Raw genomic sequence first — 18,093 nt, forward strand, 5'->3', positions numbered from 1 at the left:
GATAATTCTGGAATAACGTACCTGTATGTGAAGTCTGTTCCTGACTCCAGGAAATTAGCGGTTGACTTATGTCTTGAAACTTGAGGGTTTGTATTCTACCTGAGGTAACAGTGGATGTTTTTATCAATGTACGTATCTCATCTTTTTTCGAAATCTACTAATTTCTTAGCCTCTGATACCTTGGAGCAGCAACTTCCACAGTTAATTATGAGATGGTGCAAAAAAAAAAAAAAAAAAAAAAAAGATATTTCCCTTTATCAGTTTTAAAGGTTGATTTTAAATTTCATCTGATGTTTCCTTGTTCCTGTATTATCAGAAAATAAATAGGCGGGGGATAGCTCAGTGGTTTGAGCACTGGCCTGCTAAACCCAGGATTGTGAGTTCAATCCTTGAGGGGGCCATTTAGGGCTCAGGGGCAAAAATCTGTCTGGGGATTGGTCCTATTTTGAGCAGGGGATTGGACTAGATGACTTCCTGAGGTCCCTTCCAATCTTGAGAGTCTATGATCTTCTCTATGGCATTCACTATTTTATATGCCTCTGTAAAAAATAAGCAGTTCTAATCTTCTTTCTCCTCTCCAATCAAAGTATTTTCAGACATCTAATAATTTCTATAGTCTATCTTTGGACAGCGAAGACTGACAATTATCCATCTTCGCACACTCATTAACCACTAAGTTACACCATCTTCAAGCACCCATATCTGCTGGATGAATCTTAAGCTACATTTTTTTCCAAGGCCATAATTTTTTTTTTTTTTTAAACATGGGATTTTGCAGCTCTTTGTATTCAGAGACAAATGGAAGGGTTCTTTCTCCTGTTACTGTCCCCATACACTGGTATGGCAACACTGTTTGCGATAACAGATCTGCGATTCTCAATTGATGTTAAGCCAGAGAGCAAACCAAAATCCCAAGGATTAAGTGTTGGCCTTTTAGATAGCCCCAGTTTAGTACCTACTTCTGGGGGAATTTTGCGACACTGCGCGTGCGCAGAATTCATGTCTCCCGCAGATTTCTTTGCTTCTCCGCAGAAAAAGGACTTTCTGACAGGGAAGCAAAGGGAAGCTGCAAGAGCAGTCATGCACCATTCTCTAGCTGTGCAGACACATCATTTCAGGCACCCTGAGCAACTAGCAGAGAGGTAAATCACTGCAGGGCTGGGGACACCCCAGCCAGTGGCTGCTACCCTGAGCTGGGATCAGCTGCTAGTCCCCGCTGGGCTGGAGGCAGGAGAGGATGGGACTTCCTCTCCACTGCAAGGAGTGCCAGGGGCTGTGTCAAACCCAACTCCAGAAACCTCCCCCAGCTGCAGGAAGCCCAGCATCCTCCCCGCTTCCTGCCCCATCACTCCTCATCTGCAGGGGGAGAGGTCACTATAAGGGGAGCTGCTCCCACATCTGCCCAACCCCCGTGCATTCAGACTGCCCATACGCAGACACCCCCGTCAAGCCTCACCCTGTACACCCAGAACCCCCCTAGCCCTCCATACCCAAACCCACCCCACTGAACCTCAAACCCTGCATCTGGAGCCCCCTTCACCTAGACTCCATGCCTCCAGACCCCCACCCCTGCACTGACCACCCCTCACTGAGCTCCCTGCACTCAAACCCCCACCCTGAAGAGCCCCACTGCCCTGCACCACCCTGAGCCCCCACGTCCAGACTGCCATGCCACTGACCCCAAACGAGCTGCACCAAGACACCCATCTTACTAAGCTCCACCCCCCAGCACCCAGGCCCCCATGCTGAGCGCCCCACACCCACACTGCTGAGCCCCAGCCACCTTCACCTGGAAGCCCTTGCAAAATCCCATTGCCTCTGCACTTGGAACCCGCCCCCCAACGAGCCTCTGTGCATCCAGATCCTGCCACACCTAGACCCCTCACTGAGCTGCCTGCACCCAGATTGTCCCACACAGAATCCTCTCATCCCACACCTGGATCCCCCCACACCGAGTCCCTCCACACTTGAATCCTGCCTGGTTGAGCCTGCCTGCCCCACACCTGGAGCGCCTGGTGCAGAGCCCCAGGGTGTTCCTGGGGCAGGCCCAGGCCTTGAGCTGTGTCAAGGTCAGGTGCAGCCTCACCACTGAGTCCGTGTCCCGGGAATGGGGGAGCTGCAGGGTGATCGCCCATCTTCGTGGAGCCAGTGGCTTGTGCTCCCCACTGCCAGGCTGGAGCCTCTGCATTTATTTATTGACAAATAAATCTTGCAAAATTTTAAAATATTGTGCATAGACACTAATTTTTTGGCGCAGAATGCCCTCAGGAGTAAGTACCTGAGATCGTACTGAGTTTTAGCTCCACCAGTAACAACAGAGAACCATAAGGACTGGACTGGTAGTGCAGGTTTTCCAAAGTTATCTGTTATCTTAGGCCTTCTCTACACTCAAAAGTTGTACGGCTTTAACTACACCAGTATACAACCCCATTAGCGTCAACACAGCTATACCGGCGCAGCTTATTCCAGCTATAGAGGTTTAACTGAATCCTCTAAAGGGTTGTACCAGTACAAGTATCTTGATTCAAGGGGGAAAAAAAAAAAATCACACCCTTAACTGAAATAATTATGCAAGTACAATGTGTCTGTGCAGACCAGGCTTTCAGCAACCTTTCTGAATTCTCTCAAGCGTAGCTTTCCACCTGCTTCAGAAACAATGGGACAATTCAACACAGATTTACACCCTGTGAAATCTCACTCAAATCAGTGGGACTGCACAGGGTATGTCACCAATGAATTCAGACCATTCTTTAGAAAGTTTACTGAGATAAAATTAAAACTTTGAATGTAAAAGATTGTGATAAAAGAATAAAAGTGTTATTTGTCTAACAGATGGCCTATGTTTCATGATAAAAATGTTTGCATTTAATGTATAAAGATTACCTATTAATAAGGAAGCAGGTATATTTTCAAAGGGACGTTTCCATCACAAATAAAGCTAGTACTCTGTGATGATATATATTACAATTAGGTTTGCTCAGTGGGTGAACCCAAAGTAATTTCAACGCCAAGACTTTATGTCTAAATCCTGTTGCTAACAACCCTACTGAGCTACTAAATATACTGTATTACGTGCAACATCATCAACATCTTGCTTTTCTTCAGAATCACCCTGGTACAGTCAACTTATTTCTTTCTTTACAAAGGTGCAGGAAAGACTTTTGAGTCTTGTAGAAGCAAACTTTTTGATTTATTCCTGGGCTATTATGCATACTAATGTGTGTGTGGTGCAAGGAGAAGGAAAGTAAAACTAAAAAGTAGACACTCTTAATTAAATCAATCAAATATATTTTCAATAATTAAAATTTAAAGTTTCTGAACTATTAACTCCTATATATTTTATAAGTAAGGCCGGATGGTTTTTCACCCGTGTGTCCAGGGTTCAACTGTGGCATGAGATTCAAAATGATGTGAAGTGTGTTGACACAACTCTTTCCCCAACGGACAAAAGTCAACATGACAAAACTACCTTCCTTAATGTGTGCTATCCTTAGGAGAGGGCAAGGGTTGGAGTTGGTGTGAAAAATCAGAGCTACATCTTATTCATACAAAGGGCAGAAATGAGGTGGTGGGGAAGCACTATCGCTTCCCAGCTGTATCTGTGGCTTCTGGATTCAAAATAAAAGGGAGTGTGTGTGGGGGAAGGCAGGGAATGAACTAAATAAATGTAAGTTTCCATGAGGTTACTCCCTCCAGAAGCTCCAAAACATGTGTTTATCAATGGAAAAAAATCCCAGTATTTCTATTGACTTGTGTATTTTCCTCCTATCTAGAATTCTTATCTTATTGGTATTTTGGGGTAGGCAAGGAATGCGTTACCTAGGGAGGTGGTGGAATCTCCTTCCTTGGAGGTTTTTAAGGCTTGGCTTGACAAAGCCCTGGCTGGGATGATTTAGCTGGGAATTGGTCCTGCTTTGAGCAGGGGGTTGGACTAGATGACCTCTTGAGGTCCCTTCCAACTCTGATATTCTATGATTCTATGATTCTAAGGAGGAGGGCAAAGTAAGGGCCAGATTGTGCCTGGCCATTCACAGGGCCAAGAACTAGAAAACATTCCATTTCTTTGCGCACAATGCCCACACCCTTCAAAACTGAGGCTGATGGCACTTCTTACACAACTATACATATATAAACAGAAACACATGGACTCTTCCCACATAACCTCACAGGTGCAAGACACCTGAAAGGGGGCCATCACCCCAGTCTCCTCCTACATTGGGCAGTAGATGTGGCAGGTATGCAAGACAGTGAATGCTAATCCTGTGCAACAAGGGACTCTGGGAAGCATTATATGTTGGTTCTCCCTATTAGTGATGAGGCTGAAGACTGTAATTTAGTTTTAAAGTAGTGGTGAACTTTTTCATACTCTTTAAGATGTGCAGGTGGTGACTGCACTAGGCAATTACAAAATTACTGTACTGCATACATTTCCCAAGTAACTTCTGAATGGTGCTAGGAGGAAGAACAGTATCATACAGTAAATACTAGGTTTATACTAATAAGCTGACTAAGCAGAATTGAGTATGCTTAAAAAATAAGTGCTAAATCTTGCTGTTTAGCAGAAAACTTCATTTGCACTTTAACATTCATAGAATCATAGGACTGGAAGGGACCTCGAGAAGTCATCTAGTCTAGTCCCCTGCACTCATGGCAGGACTAAGTATTATCTAGACCATTCCTGACAGGTGTTTGTCTTACCTGCTCTTAATAACCCCCAATGATGGAGATTCCACAACCTCCCTGGGCAATTTATTCCAGTGCTTAACCACCCTGACAGTTAGGACGCTTTTCCTGATGTCCAACCTAAACCTCCCTTGCAGCAATTTAAGCCCATTGCTTCTTATCCTATCCTCAGTGGTTAAAAAGAACAATGTTTCTCCCTCCTCCTTGTAACAACCTTTTATGTACACCTCTACCCCGATATAATGTGACCCGATAGAATACGAATTCTGATATAATGCGGTAAAGCAGTGCTCCGGGGGGGGGGGGGGGGGGGGGGGGGGGCGCGATGCAATCCGGCGGATCAAAGAAAGTTTATAACACGGTAAGATTTTTTAGCTCCCGAGGACACCGTTATATCGAGGTAGAGGTGTACTTGAAAACTATCATCATGTCTCCTCTCAGTCTTCTCTTTTCCAGACTAAGCAAACCCAAATTTTCCAATCTTCCTTCATAGGTCATGTTTTCTAGACCTTTAATCATTTTTGTTGCTCTTCTCAGGACTTTCTCCAATTTGTCCTGAAATGTGGCGCCCAGAACTGGACACAATACTCCAGTTGAGGCCTAATCAGCATGGAGTAGAGTGGAAGAATTACTTCTCGTGTCTTGCTTACAACACTGCTGCTAATACATCCCAGAATGATGTTTGCTTTTTTTTGCAACAGTGTTACACTGTTGACTCATATTTGGCTTGTGGTCCACTATGACCCCGAGATCCCTTTCCACAGTACTCCTTCCTAGGCAGTCATTCCTCACTTAGGAAGGAACAATCAGTTGCACACATACAAAGTGGAGTACTTTGCATTTGTCTTTATTGAATTTCATCCTATTTACTTCAAACCATTTCTGAACATTCATGATCTATTAATCCAAAACATGAGAAAAATGGAAGAAAGTATAATCTTGCTTAGTGTAACTTGGATTCTTTGCATTTTAAATTATAAAGTGGAATGTGACTCAAAAAATACCTCTGTAAAGATGGCACTGTGGATCCATAACTGTCATGAACTCTAGATCAGTGATACTCAGACCTCAGTGATTCAGGAGCCAAATTAGTGATCAACATTACCCAAAAGAACCACAGAAGCATGAATTCATTGTTTCATTTACTATCTATCTACCTACCATTCTCACAGCAAAATGACTGACCAAGTATTCTACAATTGGTAATAACACAGTAAAAGCACCCTGACTGGTTGGTAACTAAATCACAGAGTGTTTTAATATCACATGCTGCAAAGATGCCACTTGAGCTCCCAAGCCTAAGTTCGAGTATCACTGCTCCAGACCATATGGGTTCATTTTACAAGTAAAAATGAAGATTTTTCTAACTGCTGGTGCTGCAAACTCATTTTGGGATTAGAAAAATATTCAGCTTGTGTTCTGTGTGTAATAAAGAAAGATTTTCCAGCTGAAATTTGGCTCACCTATCAATAGAATTGTTAGCCAAAATAGCATCCAGCTGACGCGCTCTAAGATGTGTTGTCTCTGTTAGGGTAACAGGAATAAAAGCTTATTTTAGTTATTAAACTAAATAGACATAACTGACTATAGACATGACAGAAAGGAAGCAGCTCTGTGAAGTAAGAGTGACATTTTCACATTGTTACTTTGCAGAGTAAACTCACATCCAATATATTTTTACAATCAGTATAGGCCTATTTAATTCTCACGTATCAAGAATGCAACATTTAGCATAAAAACATGCAACAGAAATTTCTGAAAAGGCAAATTCCTCTTGAAACGATAGAGAGATTTCTTTATGCCTTTTCTTTCGAGCAATAGGTATGCTATAAATATTGTCTGTGAAGTAAAAACAAGTACTTGTATCCAGATTCTTCAGTCCCTGCATTGTCATCTCTGAGACTAAACCTCTAGAGTACATCTCCACATGACACATTTACCTAAAGTGGCTGCACATGTCTAACGTAGGCTTTTGTTTAGTGATCATGGTCGTTTTGAGTTTGTTTAAATACTGAGTCCTAATGCTTAACCACTAATCCCAGGACGTTTTGAAATGCTCTCAAGCTTTTAGAGGGAAAAACTGTTGCATGGACTTTGCAGATGAAACTGACCACAGTTCACTGGAACCAGCCAGTTCAGATAAATAAAATGAAAGCAGACATTTCTTGTGAATATCTTGAAAGCTTTTCCATTAGACTGTATCAGGGGTATACAATCTTCCCTACCTTCCGATTTCCTCTTTCTTTAAATACTGTGTATATATAAATTTATCTGCTTCATTTGATATCAAGCAAAGATCTTTGGGGGAAAGCTATATCTTCCAGTACTTTGTTTTATACTGCATTATAATCACAGATATTACTATAATATCAAATTTAAACTCTAAACATTCCTAAAAGGAGCGTCTGCAAACCACCACCTCTGAACTTACAAAACTAATTAGCAAGCAAATAAAGCATTTGGTCTGTGAATCATTTTAAAGTTGTTCCCGCTCCTTGCCAGGCTTAGGTGCAGTATTCAGTAATATTTGGGTAAGCCTCTTCACTGGATGTCAAAGGGCAGTCTAGGAAAGCACAGTATATAATATGGCAAATGAGAATCTATTGAACAGATAGATGGAAATGCCTCAGGTTAGATTTTCATTAAGGGCTCAGATTGGACATTTATTTTTGATATCATGATCATTTGGACTGTGTTAATCTGGATGTTGTCTGGACAGGTAGCTCTAATACGTTAATAGCCTATATTTTATACATAAAGAAAACCTATGTATTACACACACACCTTGCTAAGGAAATGAAGGAAAATTTTGTGCCATGGTAATAGAAACTATTAAGCAGTAATCACATCCTGCTAAATTTGAGACATCACTAATGGTAATAGTAACCTTGGCCAGCAGCAAAGCAGGGAGTTCACAGACACAAAAGTATCCAGGGTACTATGAAAATGCACTGGGAAGTTTTCTCAATATCATTCTCCAGCACATAACACCCATATGTGACAAGAAAGTGATGAGTCACGGTATCTGTGCCTAAGGAGAGGGGTGCAAGCGAAGTCTGACACAGTTGCTACCTTTCTAAAAAACAAAACACCTTAGGTCCTCAAATCAGAGAGAGGCTACTTGTTTGTCATGTCTCCTTGAATTGGAAAATGAAACAGGTGGATTATTATGATGTGTAGCCCTTAAATCCCATTGCTCACTCCTTCATTCTAGCCCATGTTCTTATCACCTCTGATCCCCCAGGTTATTCGTACATTAGGCGCTTCCATCATATCACCTTTCAGCCAAGCTGGGGAGATGTGCAATTAGCTTCTTTTCAAGTTGTTGCTTACGCTACCCCATTGTTTGGCTCTAGGAATAACACAGCCACCACCCATCCCTGGGGCCAGATCATGCCCTGTTGATACTTGCACATGCGGAAGAGGCCCTCCTTATCTCCCTCTGTCAAAGAGGCAAGTGAAAGTGGTTAATACATCTTTTGACCCAGACCCCACAGAAAACTCTTTGTGGGGGTCCATGGTGACCATCAGTCTGCTGTTGACAAGCATCATCCCCCTCTAGACCCCATGGAACCTTCAGGAGAGTTAATCCAGCCTAAAGCTTTTCTGTGGAGCCCCTCCATGCCATGGAATTCCTCTTCAGGAGCAGGAGCAGCCTGAGAAACAGCACTACCAGGGAGCCGGGTTGGGAGCTAAGGAGCAGATGTATAGGACCTCCATCTGGATGTTCCTGGTGTCCACTAAGCCATGGTTCTGAAGGCTGAACTCCCTTTACTTTCCAGAAGTGAATCAATACTCTCTCTCCAGATAGAGGAAGTGGGAGGAAATTCTTCAAGGGAACCCTCAAGTTTTCTTTCCCTCTCTGCACTCCTGTCTCTACAGGAGGAGGTAATTGGGCTATTGTTTAGAAACCAAAGACCATCACTTCTGTAACAAACCTGGTGCCCATTCTGGATTCTACTGAAGCCAATGGAAGTTTTATCCTTGCTTTCACTGGAATAAGATTAAGAATATTCTCTAGTCTCCACTATTTTATGGCCCAATTCTGAAGCCTTTTTCTCAGGACTGGGCCCTTAGAAAGCAGACGTAAGACAGCTCCTATTCTGAGCCTGTGGCTTTGTAGAAAAGACTGCCCGCTACTGCATCTTTTGCTTGGCTACATTTTAAAGCAACTGTAAAACTGCAATTAGGTTTGCAAACACTTATAGCTTATTATTAATACTGTGTGTAGCAGATGACCAAAGACACACATTTTACTTGTGAACAAAATAGTCATTTCACTGAATGTAAAGAAACTGCCTGAAAAATTCATAAGATCTGTTTCACAAATTACCAATTCAACCATAAGAGTGTATAGTAAAAAATGACAAAAGATTTGTTCTTACAGTTGATAAAAAATTTATACCAAGGCATTCAAGTAAAGTTACTTTCTGTGTTCTGATTTAATGAATCATTTGAGCAGTATCTGGCTGGGTGACACAGATGTAGGGCTCGCTGAAGCCTACTCTAATGCCTACTGGTATAGCCTTCCTTGGGACAGTAAAGCCAGAACAATGTGTCAGACTGAAGTAATATCAAAGAAAGTAAGTGCAGTACCGGGGACGCTATGAGGTTGGCCCACAACACTTCTTGACCTGTGAATGTCTGGTAAGTACTTCTCTGTCCTACAGGCTCCAGTGACCCAGGAAGCCCAAAAGAAGAAGCAGCAGTGCGGTAATAAACAGTCTCTGCAATAAGATTTTTGCAATCTTGTAATTCAAGCTGAAAGACATACAAAGATTGCTTGATGGTTTTAACCCTACTGAAAGGCAGAGTCTGACACTGTGTGAAACCACCAGTGATTTCTTAAAAGGTGAACTAATGTTAAATGTTTAATATGAATTTGTGAAAAGAACTGCCTGTTTTAGAACAGTGAAACCTTTACATTTTGCCTTTATTTAACTTTAAACCTGTACACTAATTTGGAGAATAAAAATGGGGAAAGTTACTTGATGTATTGACTATAGTTTGCGTTGTTTATGACTTCAGAATTATGTTGAAAAGAAGTATGTAAAAATCAGGCTTATGATTAAGAAAAAAACTGCTGAAGACCAGATCTCACCTCACGCAAACTAAAATGATGTAGGAGTCTAGACATTTTAAATGGTTTAATTATGTTTAAATGCAGATTGGGGATGTTTAATTAAATATCCCAGTCGGAATGTGTCTGAATAAGTTATGGTTGCAAAATGAGAATTTTTCTCTCTCAAAACACAAGTTTATTCAACAGTGTGTTGAAAAGTAATTTGGGTATATAATTTTTTAAATGTACTGCCTATTTTCAAGTAAAAACAAATGAATTCCTGCTGTAGAGAAAAATGAATTATTTAAGAAAGGCAAGAACACCCTAAAATTACTATGTAATAGAAAGTATCCTTTAGTATTTTCCACTGTGTTTTCTTCCATTCTAAAAGTTTTTCAAAAAAAGTTTATTATTGAATATGTAATATCTATTATAATACACAAAGGCTATGTTTTATAGGTTACACAACAGATAACTGGATCAAAATATAACAAAGCCTCTGCTGTAAAGTACTATATATCAGAGAGAAAATGAATGTTTTGAAGAGCTGAGTGAAAAGAGAAGTATTGCCTAAAAAAGTCGCCACAACACTGACCTGAGGTCTGTACGATTTAGTATTTTTTAAGCAAGCTGTAAATTTTCAAATGATTATTTGTTATTGAAAACCTGACAGCTACAAAACTGCTGGCAAAAGAAATACTGTTGAATTTATGTGAATAAACCTGTGTATAGTGCCTAGCATAGTTAATCAGATTTAAAGAAAAACACCCTTATATTTTATATAATTTTTCTAATCCTTAGAATTATGTCCTTAGAATTATGTCACCTCTTGATAAATGTCATATCCGTTATTTAGAATAATTGCAGTACTTACGCTGATAACAACACAACAGCAATTAGGGTCCATTCCGGCATTTTGTGAATAATATTTGTATTTGTTAACCTGAAAAATAATAAGGGCAACGTCAAAAATTGTATGTTTTAGAACACAAATAAGATCAGAATAGTTGAAACTTACTATTAAGCAAGAATAAGGGGCTGGGTTTTAAGGCCTGATTTTGAGAAATGGTGAGTACCTCCAAGACCCATTGAATTGTGTGCTAGTATATTTATATCCAAGTATCCTTAAAAGAAGATTTTCAACCTCCTTCCTATTTATAGACACCCACAATGAGATCAGATTTTGGTCCCTGTTACAGCAGTGTTAAAGCAGAGTAAGTCTATGGAATTCAGTGGAATTTGTCCAGATTTACACTGGAGTAGCTAATATCAGAATCTGGTTCACTATATTTTTAACAATATTGCACAATATCTAGGTATTTTAAATTTTTGGCCTTCATCACCCTCTTATATCAGCACCTCACAAATAGTAAGAACACCCCTCTTTCTTTTCTACATCTGTTGTAATAGCTTGAAAGGTAGCAGAATTCCTCCTCCCACTCACTCATTGCTCCTATGCATGAGTGGTCTGTGATACGGGGGGAAAAAAAAAAGCTCCGTCAAAGAAACAGAATTTGTATTTAGTTCAGAATTCAGTGAGGTCCAAGGTCATTCTTATTTCCAGAGAGAGAGAGAGAGAGAGAGAGAGAGAGAGAGAGTTCAGAAGCCTAGGTCCCATACCAGCAAAAGTTCTGTCTCCAATACTCCATATCTCCCCCTACTGATCAAGTTTCATGTTTCACATCTAGAGTAGCTGTCAACAGAGGTCATGGTTGCAAAGAGATACACAGGTTTCCACATAGCTAAGGCCAATCACCTGGCGATCTCTGAATACACTGGTCTACAATTTTTGAGAAGTTGTCTGCTTCAGAGATAAAATGTGCTATTTATTATGTATTTTGATGTGCTGAATTCAAATATGACAATTAAAACTGATTGGCTACTGTTTCTAAAATATTTAAGTTTTTACATTTTATGTCTATGTATATTGCGTAGATAGTAGAGTTTTAATCATAAATTGTAAACCTAGGTCTTTTCATGTGTTTATGGTTGCTTTACATGATAATATTTCACCTGTCCTGTTTATGGAACACTTTAAAAATCAGCAAAAGGGTTATATAAATAAAATTTATGATGAAACAAAAGGCAAAAAACTGTTATGTACATAGTTTAGTCCTATTCAGTGTCTACTCGGTGCTTCTTGGCTTGTCTCTTGTATTCATTAAATGGAGCATCTCTTGTCACTGTCCAGCAATAGTCTGCAAGCATTGATGGGCTCCGTTTGTCCTGATAGCGTTTCTCCATTGTTGCAATGTCCTGGTGAAATCGCTTGCCATGTTCGTCGCTCACTGCTCCGCAGTTCGGCGGAAAAAAATCTAGATGAAAGTGCAAAAAATGTATCTTTAGTGACATGTTGCAACCAAGGCTTTTGTATGCCTTGAGGAGGTTTTCCCACCAACAACCTGTAGTTGTCTGCCTTGTTGTTTCCAAGAAAATTTATTGCCACTAACTGGAAGGCTTTCCATGCCGGGTCTCTTCCTTGCCATGCAGTGCATGGTCAAATGCATCATCTCGAAGAAGTTCATGAATCTGAGGACCAACAAAGACACCTTCCTTTATCTTAGCTTCACTTAACCTTGGAAATTTTCCACAGAGGTACTTGAAAGCTGCTTGTGTTTTGTCAATGGCCTTGACAAAGTTCTTCATCAGACCCAGCTTGATGTGTAAGGGCGGTAACAAAATCTTCCTTGATTCCTCCCAGGCTCCAATGACTGTCGGAGTGGCCAATCTTTCTTGATGTAGTGGGAATCTCTTGCATGACTACCCCATTCGCAGAGAAAACAGCAGTACTTTGTGTATCCAGTCTGCAGACCAAGCAAGAGAGCAACAACCTTCAAATCGCCACAAAGCTGCCACTGATGTTGGTCATAGTTTATGCACCTCAAAAGTTGTTTCATGTTGTCATAGGTTTCCTTCATATGGACTGCATGACCAACTGGAATTGATGGCAAAACATTGCCATTATGCAGTAAAACAGCTTTAAGACTCGTCTTCGATGAATCAATGAACAGTCTCCACTCATCTGGATCGTGAACGATGATGAGGGCTGCCATCTCACCATCGATGTTGTTGCAGGCTACAAGATCACCTTCCATGAAGAAGAATGGGACAAGATCCTTTTGACGATCACGGAACATGGAAACCCTAACATCACCTGCCAGGAGATTCCACTGCTGTAGTCTGGAGCCCAACAGCTCTGCCTTACTCTTGGGTAGTTCCAAATCCCTGACAAGGTCATTCAGTTCACCTTGTGATATGAGGTGTGGTTCAGAGGAGGAGGATGGGAGAAAATGTGGGTCCTGTGACATTGATGGTTCAGGACCAGAAGTTTCATCCTCTTCCTCGTCTGACTCAAGTGAGAATGATTCTGGTGCATCAGGAACCGGCAGTCCTTTTCCATGGGGTACTGGGCATATAGCTGATGGAATGTTAGGATAATGCACAGTCCACTTTTTTTCTTTGACACACCTTTCCCAACTGGAGGCACCATGCAGAAGTAACAATTGAGGTATGATCTGTTGGCTCTCTCCAAATCATTGGCACTGCAAAAGGCATAGATTTCCTTTTCCTTTTCAACCACTGGCGAAGGTTTGTTGCACAAGCATTGCAGCATGTGTGTGGGGCCCACCTCTTGTCCTGATCTCCAATTTTTCAGCCAAAATAAAGAAAATAGGCTCTCTTAACCATAGTGGTTATACTGCGCTTTTGTGATGCAAAAGTCACTTCACCACAAACATAGCAGAAGTTATCTGCACTGTTCACACAAGTACGAGGCATCTCTGCTCACTTTGGCTAAACAGAAATGTGTCCCTTTGCAAAATCAAACACTGACAAATAAGAGAGCACGACACTGTATGATTTCTAGAGCTGATATAGGGCAATTTGTTCAGCAGAGTGATGTAAGCTTCGTTATGATTGCATCATCCATGACTTCTAGGAATAACATGATGCAATTCATATCACGTATGACGCAATACCAGCATCAGATTGCATCATTCATTGTTTTGCCTAAAAAGCAAGTACTGTTCAAACCCAGTCATACTTTTATTCATAGATCCAGTCAAAGATGTATTTTAGTCATTTCTGGTTTAAATTGAGATCCCTTCCCTTTATAACTCATTTATCCTCCGCCATTCCCAAGTCCAGGGTCGTATATACTGACCCAATAGCATATCTTGAAAACTAGAGCCAATCAACAATTTTAAGCATCATTTTCATTCTCAGTGACCCAGAATTAGTAAAGTTTGACTACATTTATTTCAGAAGCATGTTGGCTGTAGAGCAGTGATATCAAGACAGAGTCTTTGTACTATACTCTATTCAATGAGGAGAAAGTGCAGAGAGCAGAGCACAGGAATGATCACAGAATCTCATGGTTGGAAGGGACCTCAGGAGGTCATCTAGTCCAACCCCCTGCTCAAAGCAGGACCAATCCCCCAACTAAATCATCCCAGCCAGGGCTTTGTCAAGCCTGACCTTAAAAACCTCTAAGGAAGGAGATTCCACCACTCCCTAGGTAACCCATTCCAGTGCTTCACCACCCTCCTAGTGAAAAAGTTTTCCCTAATATCCAACCTAAACCTCCCCCACTGCAACTTGAGACCATTACTCCTTGTTCTGTCATCTGGTACCACTGAGAACAGTCTAGATCCATCCTCTTTGGAACCCCCTTTCAGGTAGTTGAAAGCAGCTATCAAATCCCCCCTCATTCTTCTCTTCTGCAGACTAAACAATCCCAGTTCCCTCAGCTTCTCCTCATAAGTCATGTGCTCCAGCCCCCAATCATTTTTGTTGCCCTCTGCTGGACTCTTTCCAATTTTTCAACATCCTTCTTGTAGTGTTGGGCCCAAAACTGGACACAGTACTCCAGATGAGGCCTCACCAATGTCGAATAGAGGGGAATGATCACATCCCTCAATCTGCTAGCAATGCCCTTACTTATACAGCCCAAAATGCCATTAGCCTTCTTGGCAACAAGGGCACACTGTTGACTCATATCCAGCTTCTCGTCCACTGTAACCCCTAGGTCCTTCTCTGTAGAACTGCTGCCTAGCCATTCGGTCCCTAGTCTGTAACAGTGAATGGGATTCTTCCGTCTTAAGTGCAGGACTCTGCATTTGTCTGTGTTGAACCTCATCAGGTTTCTTTTGGCCCAATCCTCTAATTTGTCTAGGTCCCTCTGTATCCTATCCTTACCCTCCAGCGTATCTACCACTCCTCCCAATTTAGTGTCACTTGCAAACTTACTGAGAGTGCAGTCCACGCCATCCTCCAGATCATTAATGAAGATATTGAACAAAACCGGCCCCAGGACTGACCCTTGGGGCACTCCGCTTGAAACCGGCTGCCAACTAGACATTGATCACTACCCATTGAGTCCGACGATCTAGCCAGCTTTCTATCCACTTTATAGTCCATTTATCCAGCCCATACTTCTTTAACTTGCCTACTGTGTGAGACCATATCAAAGCTTTGCTAAAGTCAAGGAATAACACATCCACTGCTTTCCCCTCATCCACAGAGCCAGTTCTCTCCTTATAGAAGGCAATTAGGTTAGTCAGGCATGACTTGCCCTTGGTGAATCCATGCTGACTGTTCCTGATCACTTTCCTCTCCTCTAAGTGCTTCAGAATTGATTCCTTGAGGACCTGCTTCATGATTTTTCCAGGGACTGAGGTGAGGCTGACTGGCCTGTAGTTCCCCAGATCCTCCTCCTTCCCTTTTTAAAAGATGGGCACTACATTAGCCTTTTTCCAGTCATCCAGGACTTCCCCCGATCACCATGAGTTTTCAAAGATAATGGCCAATGGCTCTGCAATCACTTCCGCCAACTCCTTTAGCACCCCCGGATGCAGTGCATCTGGCCCCATGGATTTGTGCTTGTCCAGCTTTTCTAAATAGTCCCAAACCACTTCTTTCTCCACAGAGGGCTGGTCACTTCCTCCCCATACTGTGCTGCCCAGTGCAGCAGTCTGGGAGCTGACCTTGTTTGTGAAGACAGAGGCAAAAAAGCATTGAGTGCATTAGCTTTTTCCACATCCTCTGTTCCTAGGTTGCCTACCTCATTCAGTAAGGGGTCCACACTTTCCTTGACTTTCTTCTTGTTGCTAACATACCTGAAGAAACCCTTCTTGTTACTCTTAACATCTCTTGCTAGCTGCTCCTCCAAGTGTGATTTGGCCTTCCTGATTTCACTCCTGCATGCCCTGAGCAATATTTTTATACTCCTCCCGGGTCATTTGTCCAATCTTCCACTTCTTGTAAGCTTCTTTTTTGTATTTAAGATCAGCAAGGATTTCATTGTTAAGCCAAGCTGGTCGCCTGCCATATTTACTATTCTTTCTACACATTGGGATGGTTTGTTCCTGCAACCTCAATAAGGATTCTTTGTGTGGCACCAAGACCCATGTTGCTGCACAAATGGGCTACTGGATTTTGCACCAAGTGAAGCTTCATCCCTAGATATAACACAGCTGCAACAAGTCAAGCCTGGAGGTCACAATGCATGATTTACCATGGCCAGATTTGGTCTGACTGGATCAGGGGGTAGTCTTATGGAAAGCCACAGACGAGAGTGGGTGTGGCTATTTGGGCATCCAAAGCTGTGAACACTCAGAGATATTGTGGAGTTGTTAAATTATTCAAAGTGCTTCTTTTTCCTATCAGCACCCTTCTCTCTTACCTGGGTTCAGTTGAAACAGCTGCTTTTCACTTATGTTCTCATTTCACAAGGCACTGGGAAAGCTGGGAGACCTAGCAAAGGGCATCATTTCCATAATGGTGACCTTTCAGCCTGTCTCACCAGCTTACCCATTGGCTTCATCCAGAAGTTGTCTAAGATGGGGGACATGGCCCTGTGGGGGCATTCTAGGGACAGAGGGAGAGTTTTCCATCACAACCTTCAGGGTTTTATCTAAGAGGAAAGACTCAAGCCATTTGAGGACATTTCAACAGAAGAAACTTCCTGGAAGGTTTTCAAATAAGCTGTAGGGGCCTGAAATGTACATTTGTTGGGAGTCACCTATGGAAAGGCATATTGGCTGAATGGCCAATTGTGGCTTGTGCTGACAGCACTAGTCATATCATTAGTTCCCTTCAAGGGGCCTCCACTTGTTGGCTACAGACTGAAGCCCTTAACATGGGTGGAAGGAGAAAGAGAGCATATTTTGCCCCCTATCTGCTAACCCAACCCAGAAAACTATTCCTGTGCCCTGTAAACGAACTACCCTTGAGCCAAAATGATGACTTTCTCTGCCTGGTGCCCACACTAGGGTACATACTTTATAAAGTATGGCTCCACTCTGAATAGAGAATCTGAAAAAATGGCACACTTAGGGTTTGCCTATATTGCAAGCTAAATTGGTGCTGATGCGATTGATACAGTGGCATCGATTTAGCGGGTCTGGTGAAGACGCGATGAGTCTATGGGAGAGCGCTCTCTTGTCAACTTCAGTACTCCACCTCACCGAGAGGTGGAAGGTTAAGTCGGTGGGAAAGCATCTCCTGACGACATAGTGTGGTGCAGACACCGCATTAGGTCGATGTAAGCTATGTCGCTCAGGAGGGGGATTGTTTCACACCCGAGTGACGTAACTTACATCTACTTAAGCAGCAGTGTAGACCAGGCCTTAGGTCTATGTTTCTTTCATCTCATTGATTTTCATACCAAATGTGCTCACTTTACAAGTTATTTTTTTCTAAACTGCAAGCCCTCCAATCTCAGCTAGGGATCTGCATCACAAGTTGGGTTTTCTTTTTTGGGCAGGTCAATGTACACCACCAGTTACACTGGGCAATGTTAACAACTGGTTTTTGAAGTGGTAGCTCAATAAGTTACCCCTACAGGCAATTTTATAAAAGTTGTTAGACACCAGTGCCCACAGTTGGGCCCTTTTAGGGAACTCATAGACTTTTAATAACTATGGGTAGTATGGCCCCAGCTGCTGAGGTGGGAAAAAATATTGCATGATAGACAGATAATGCATGAGACCATCCCACCAGATTGTCAACTCTGAGGCACATAGCAGAATGTTTCCTTCCACATGCAGCACATTTATCTGGAAAATGACAAACTCTGCCATGTCTTAGAGTGCCTCAGTGGTCAGCATATATTTCCAGGGAACCAGGAACAAATAGATTTTGGCCTTGCAATATGACACTTTTGTTATACATGAGAGAGAACAGCACAAAGTGGAGGAGTAGAGAGGTGGATCTGGCAGAACAATTTAAGTCAGTTGTTGAATACATCATGAGAATTTTTAGGTCAGGTCCCAAGATATCTTGCACATCAGACCCCAAGGCCCTATTCACACTACTGGCACAGTTAACACTACACAGGTTTATGTTTA

The 18,093-nt window shown here is 42.0% G+C and overlaps 1 protein-coding gene across 3 annotated transcripts in view; it reads right to left on the bottom strand.

Annotated features, from left to right (window-relative positions):
* RPAP2 (RNA polymerase II associated protein 2) overlaps positions 1 to 18,093 on the bottom strand; it is a 71,345-nt gene that overhangs the window by 19,823 nt on the left and 33,429 nt on the right. For 2 of the 3 annotated variants that reach the window (XM_054036903.1, XM_054036902.1), the window contains exon 11: positions 10,620 to 10,688. The exons of the other annotated variant lie outside the window; for it this stretch is intronic. In XM_054036903.1, the coding sequence (XP_053892878.1) occupies positions 10,620 to 10,688 (69 nt within the window). The remainder of the gene's footprint in view (positions 1 to 10,619; positions 10,689 to 18,093) is intronic. 3 annotated transcript variants of the gene reach the window in all.

This window comes from Malaclemys terrapin, chromosome 8 (genome assembly GCF_027887155.1).
Source record: "Malaclemys terrapin pileata isolate rMalTer1 chromosome 8, rMalTer1.hap1, whole genome shotgun sequence".
NCBI classification, from domain to species: domain Eukaryota; kingdom Metazoa; phylum Chordata; order Testudines; family Emydidae; genus Malaclemys; species Malaclemys terrapin.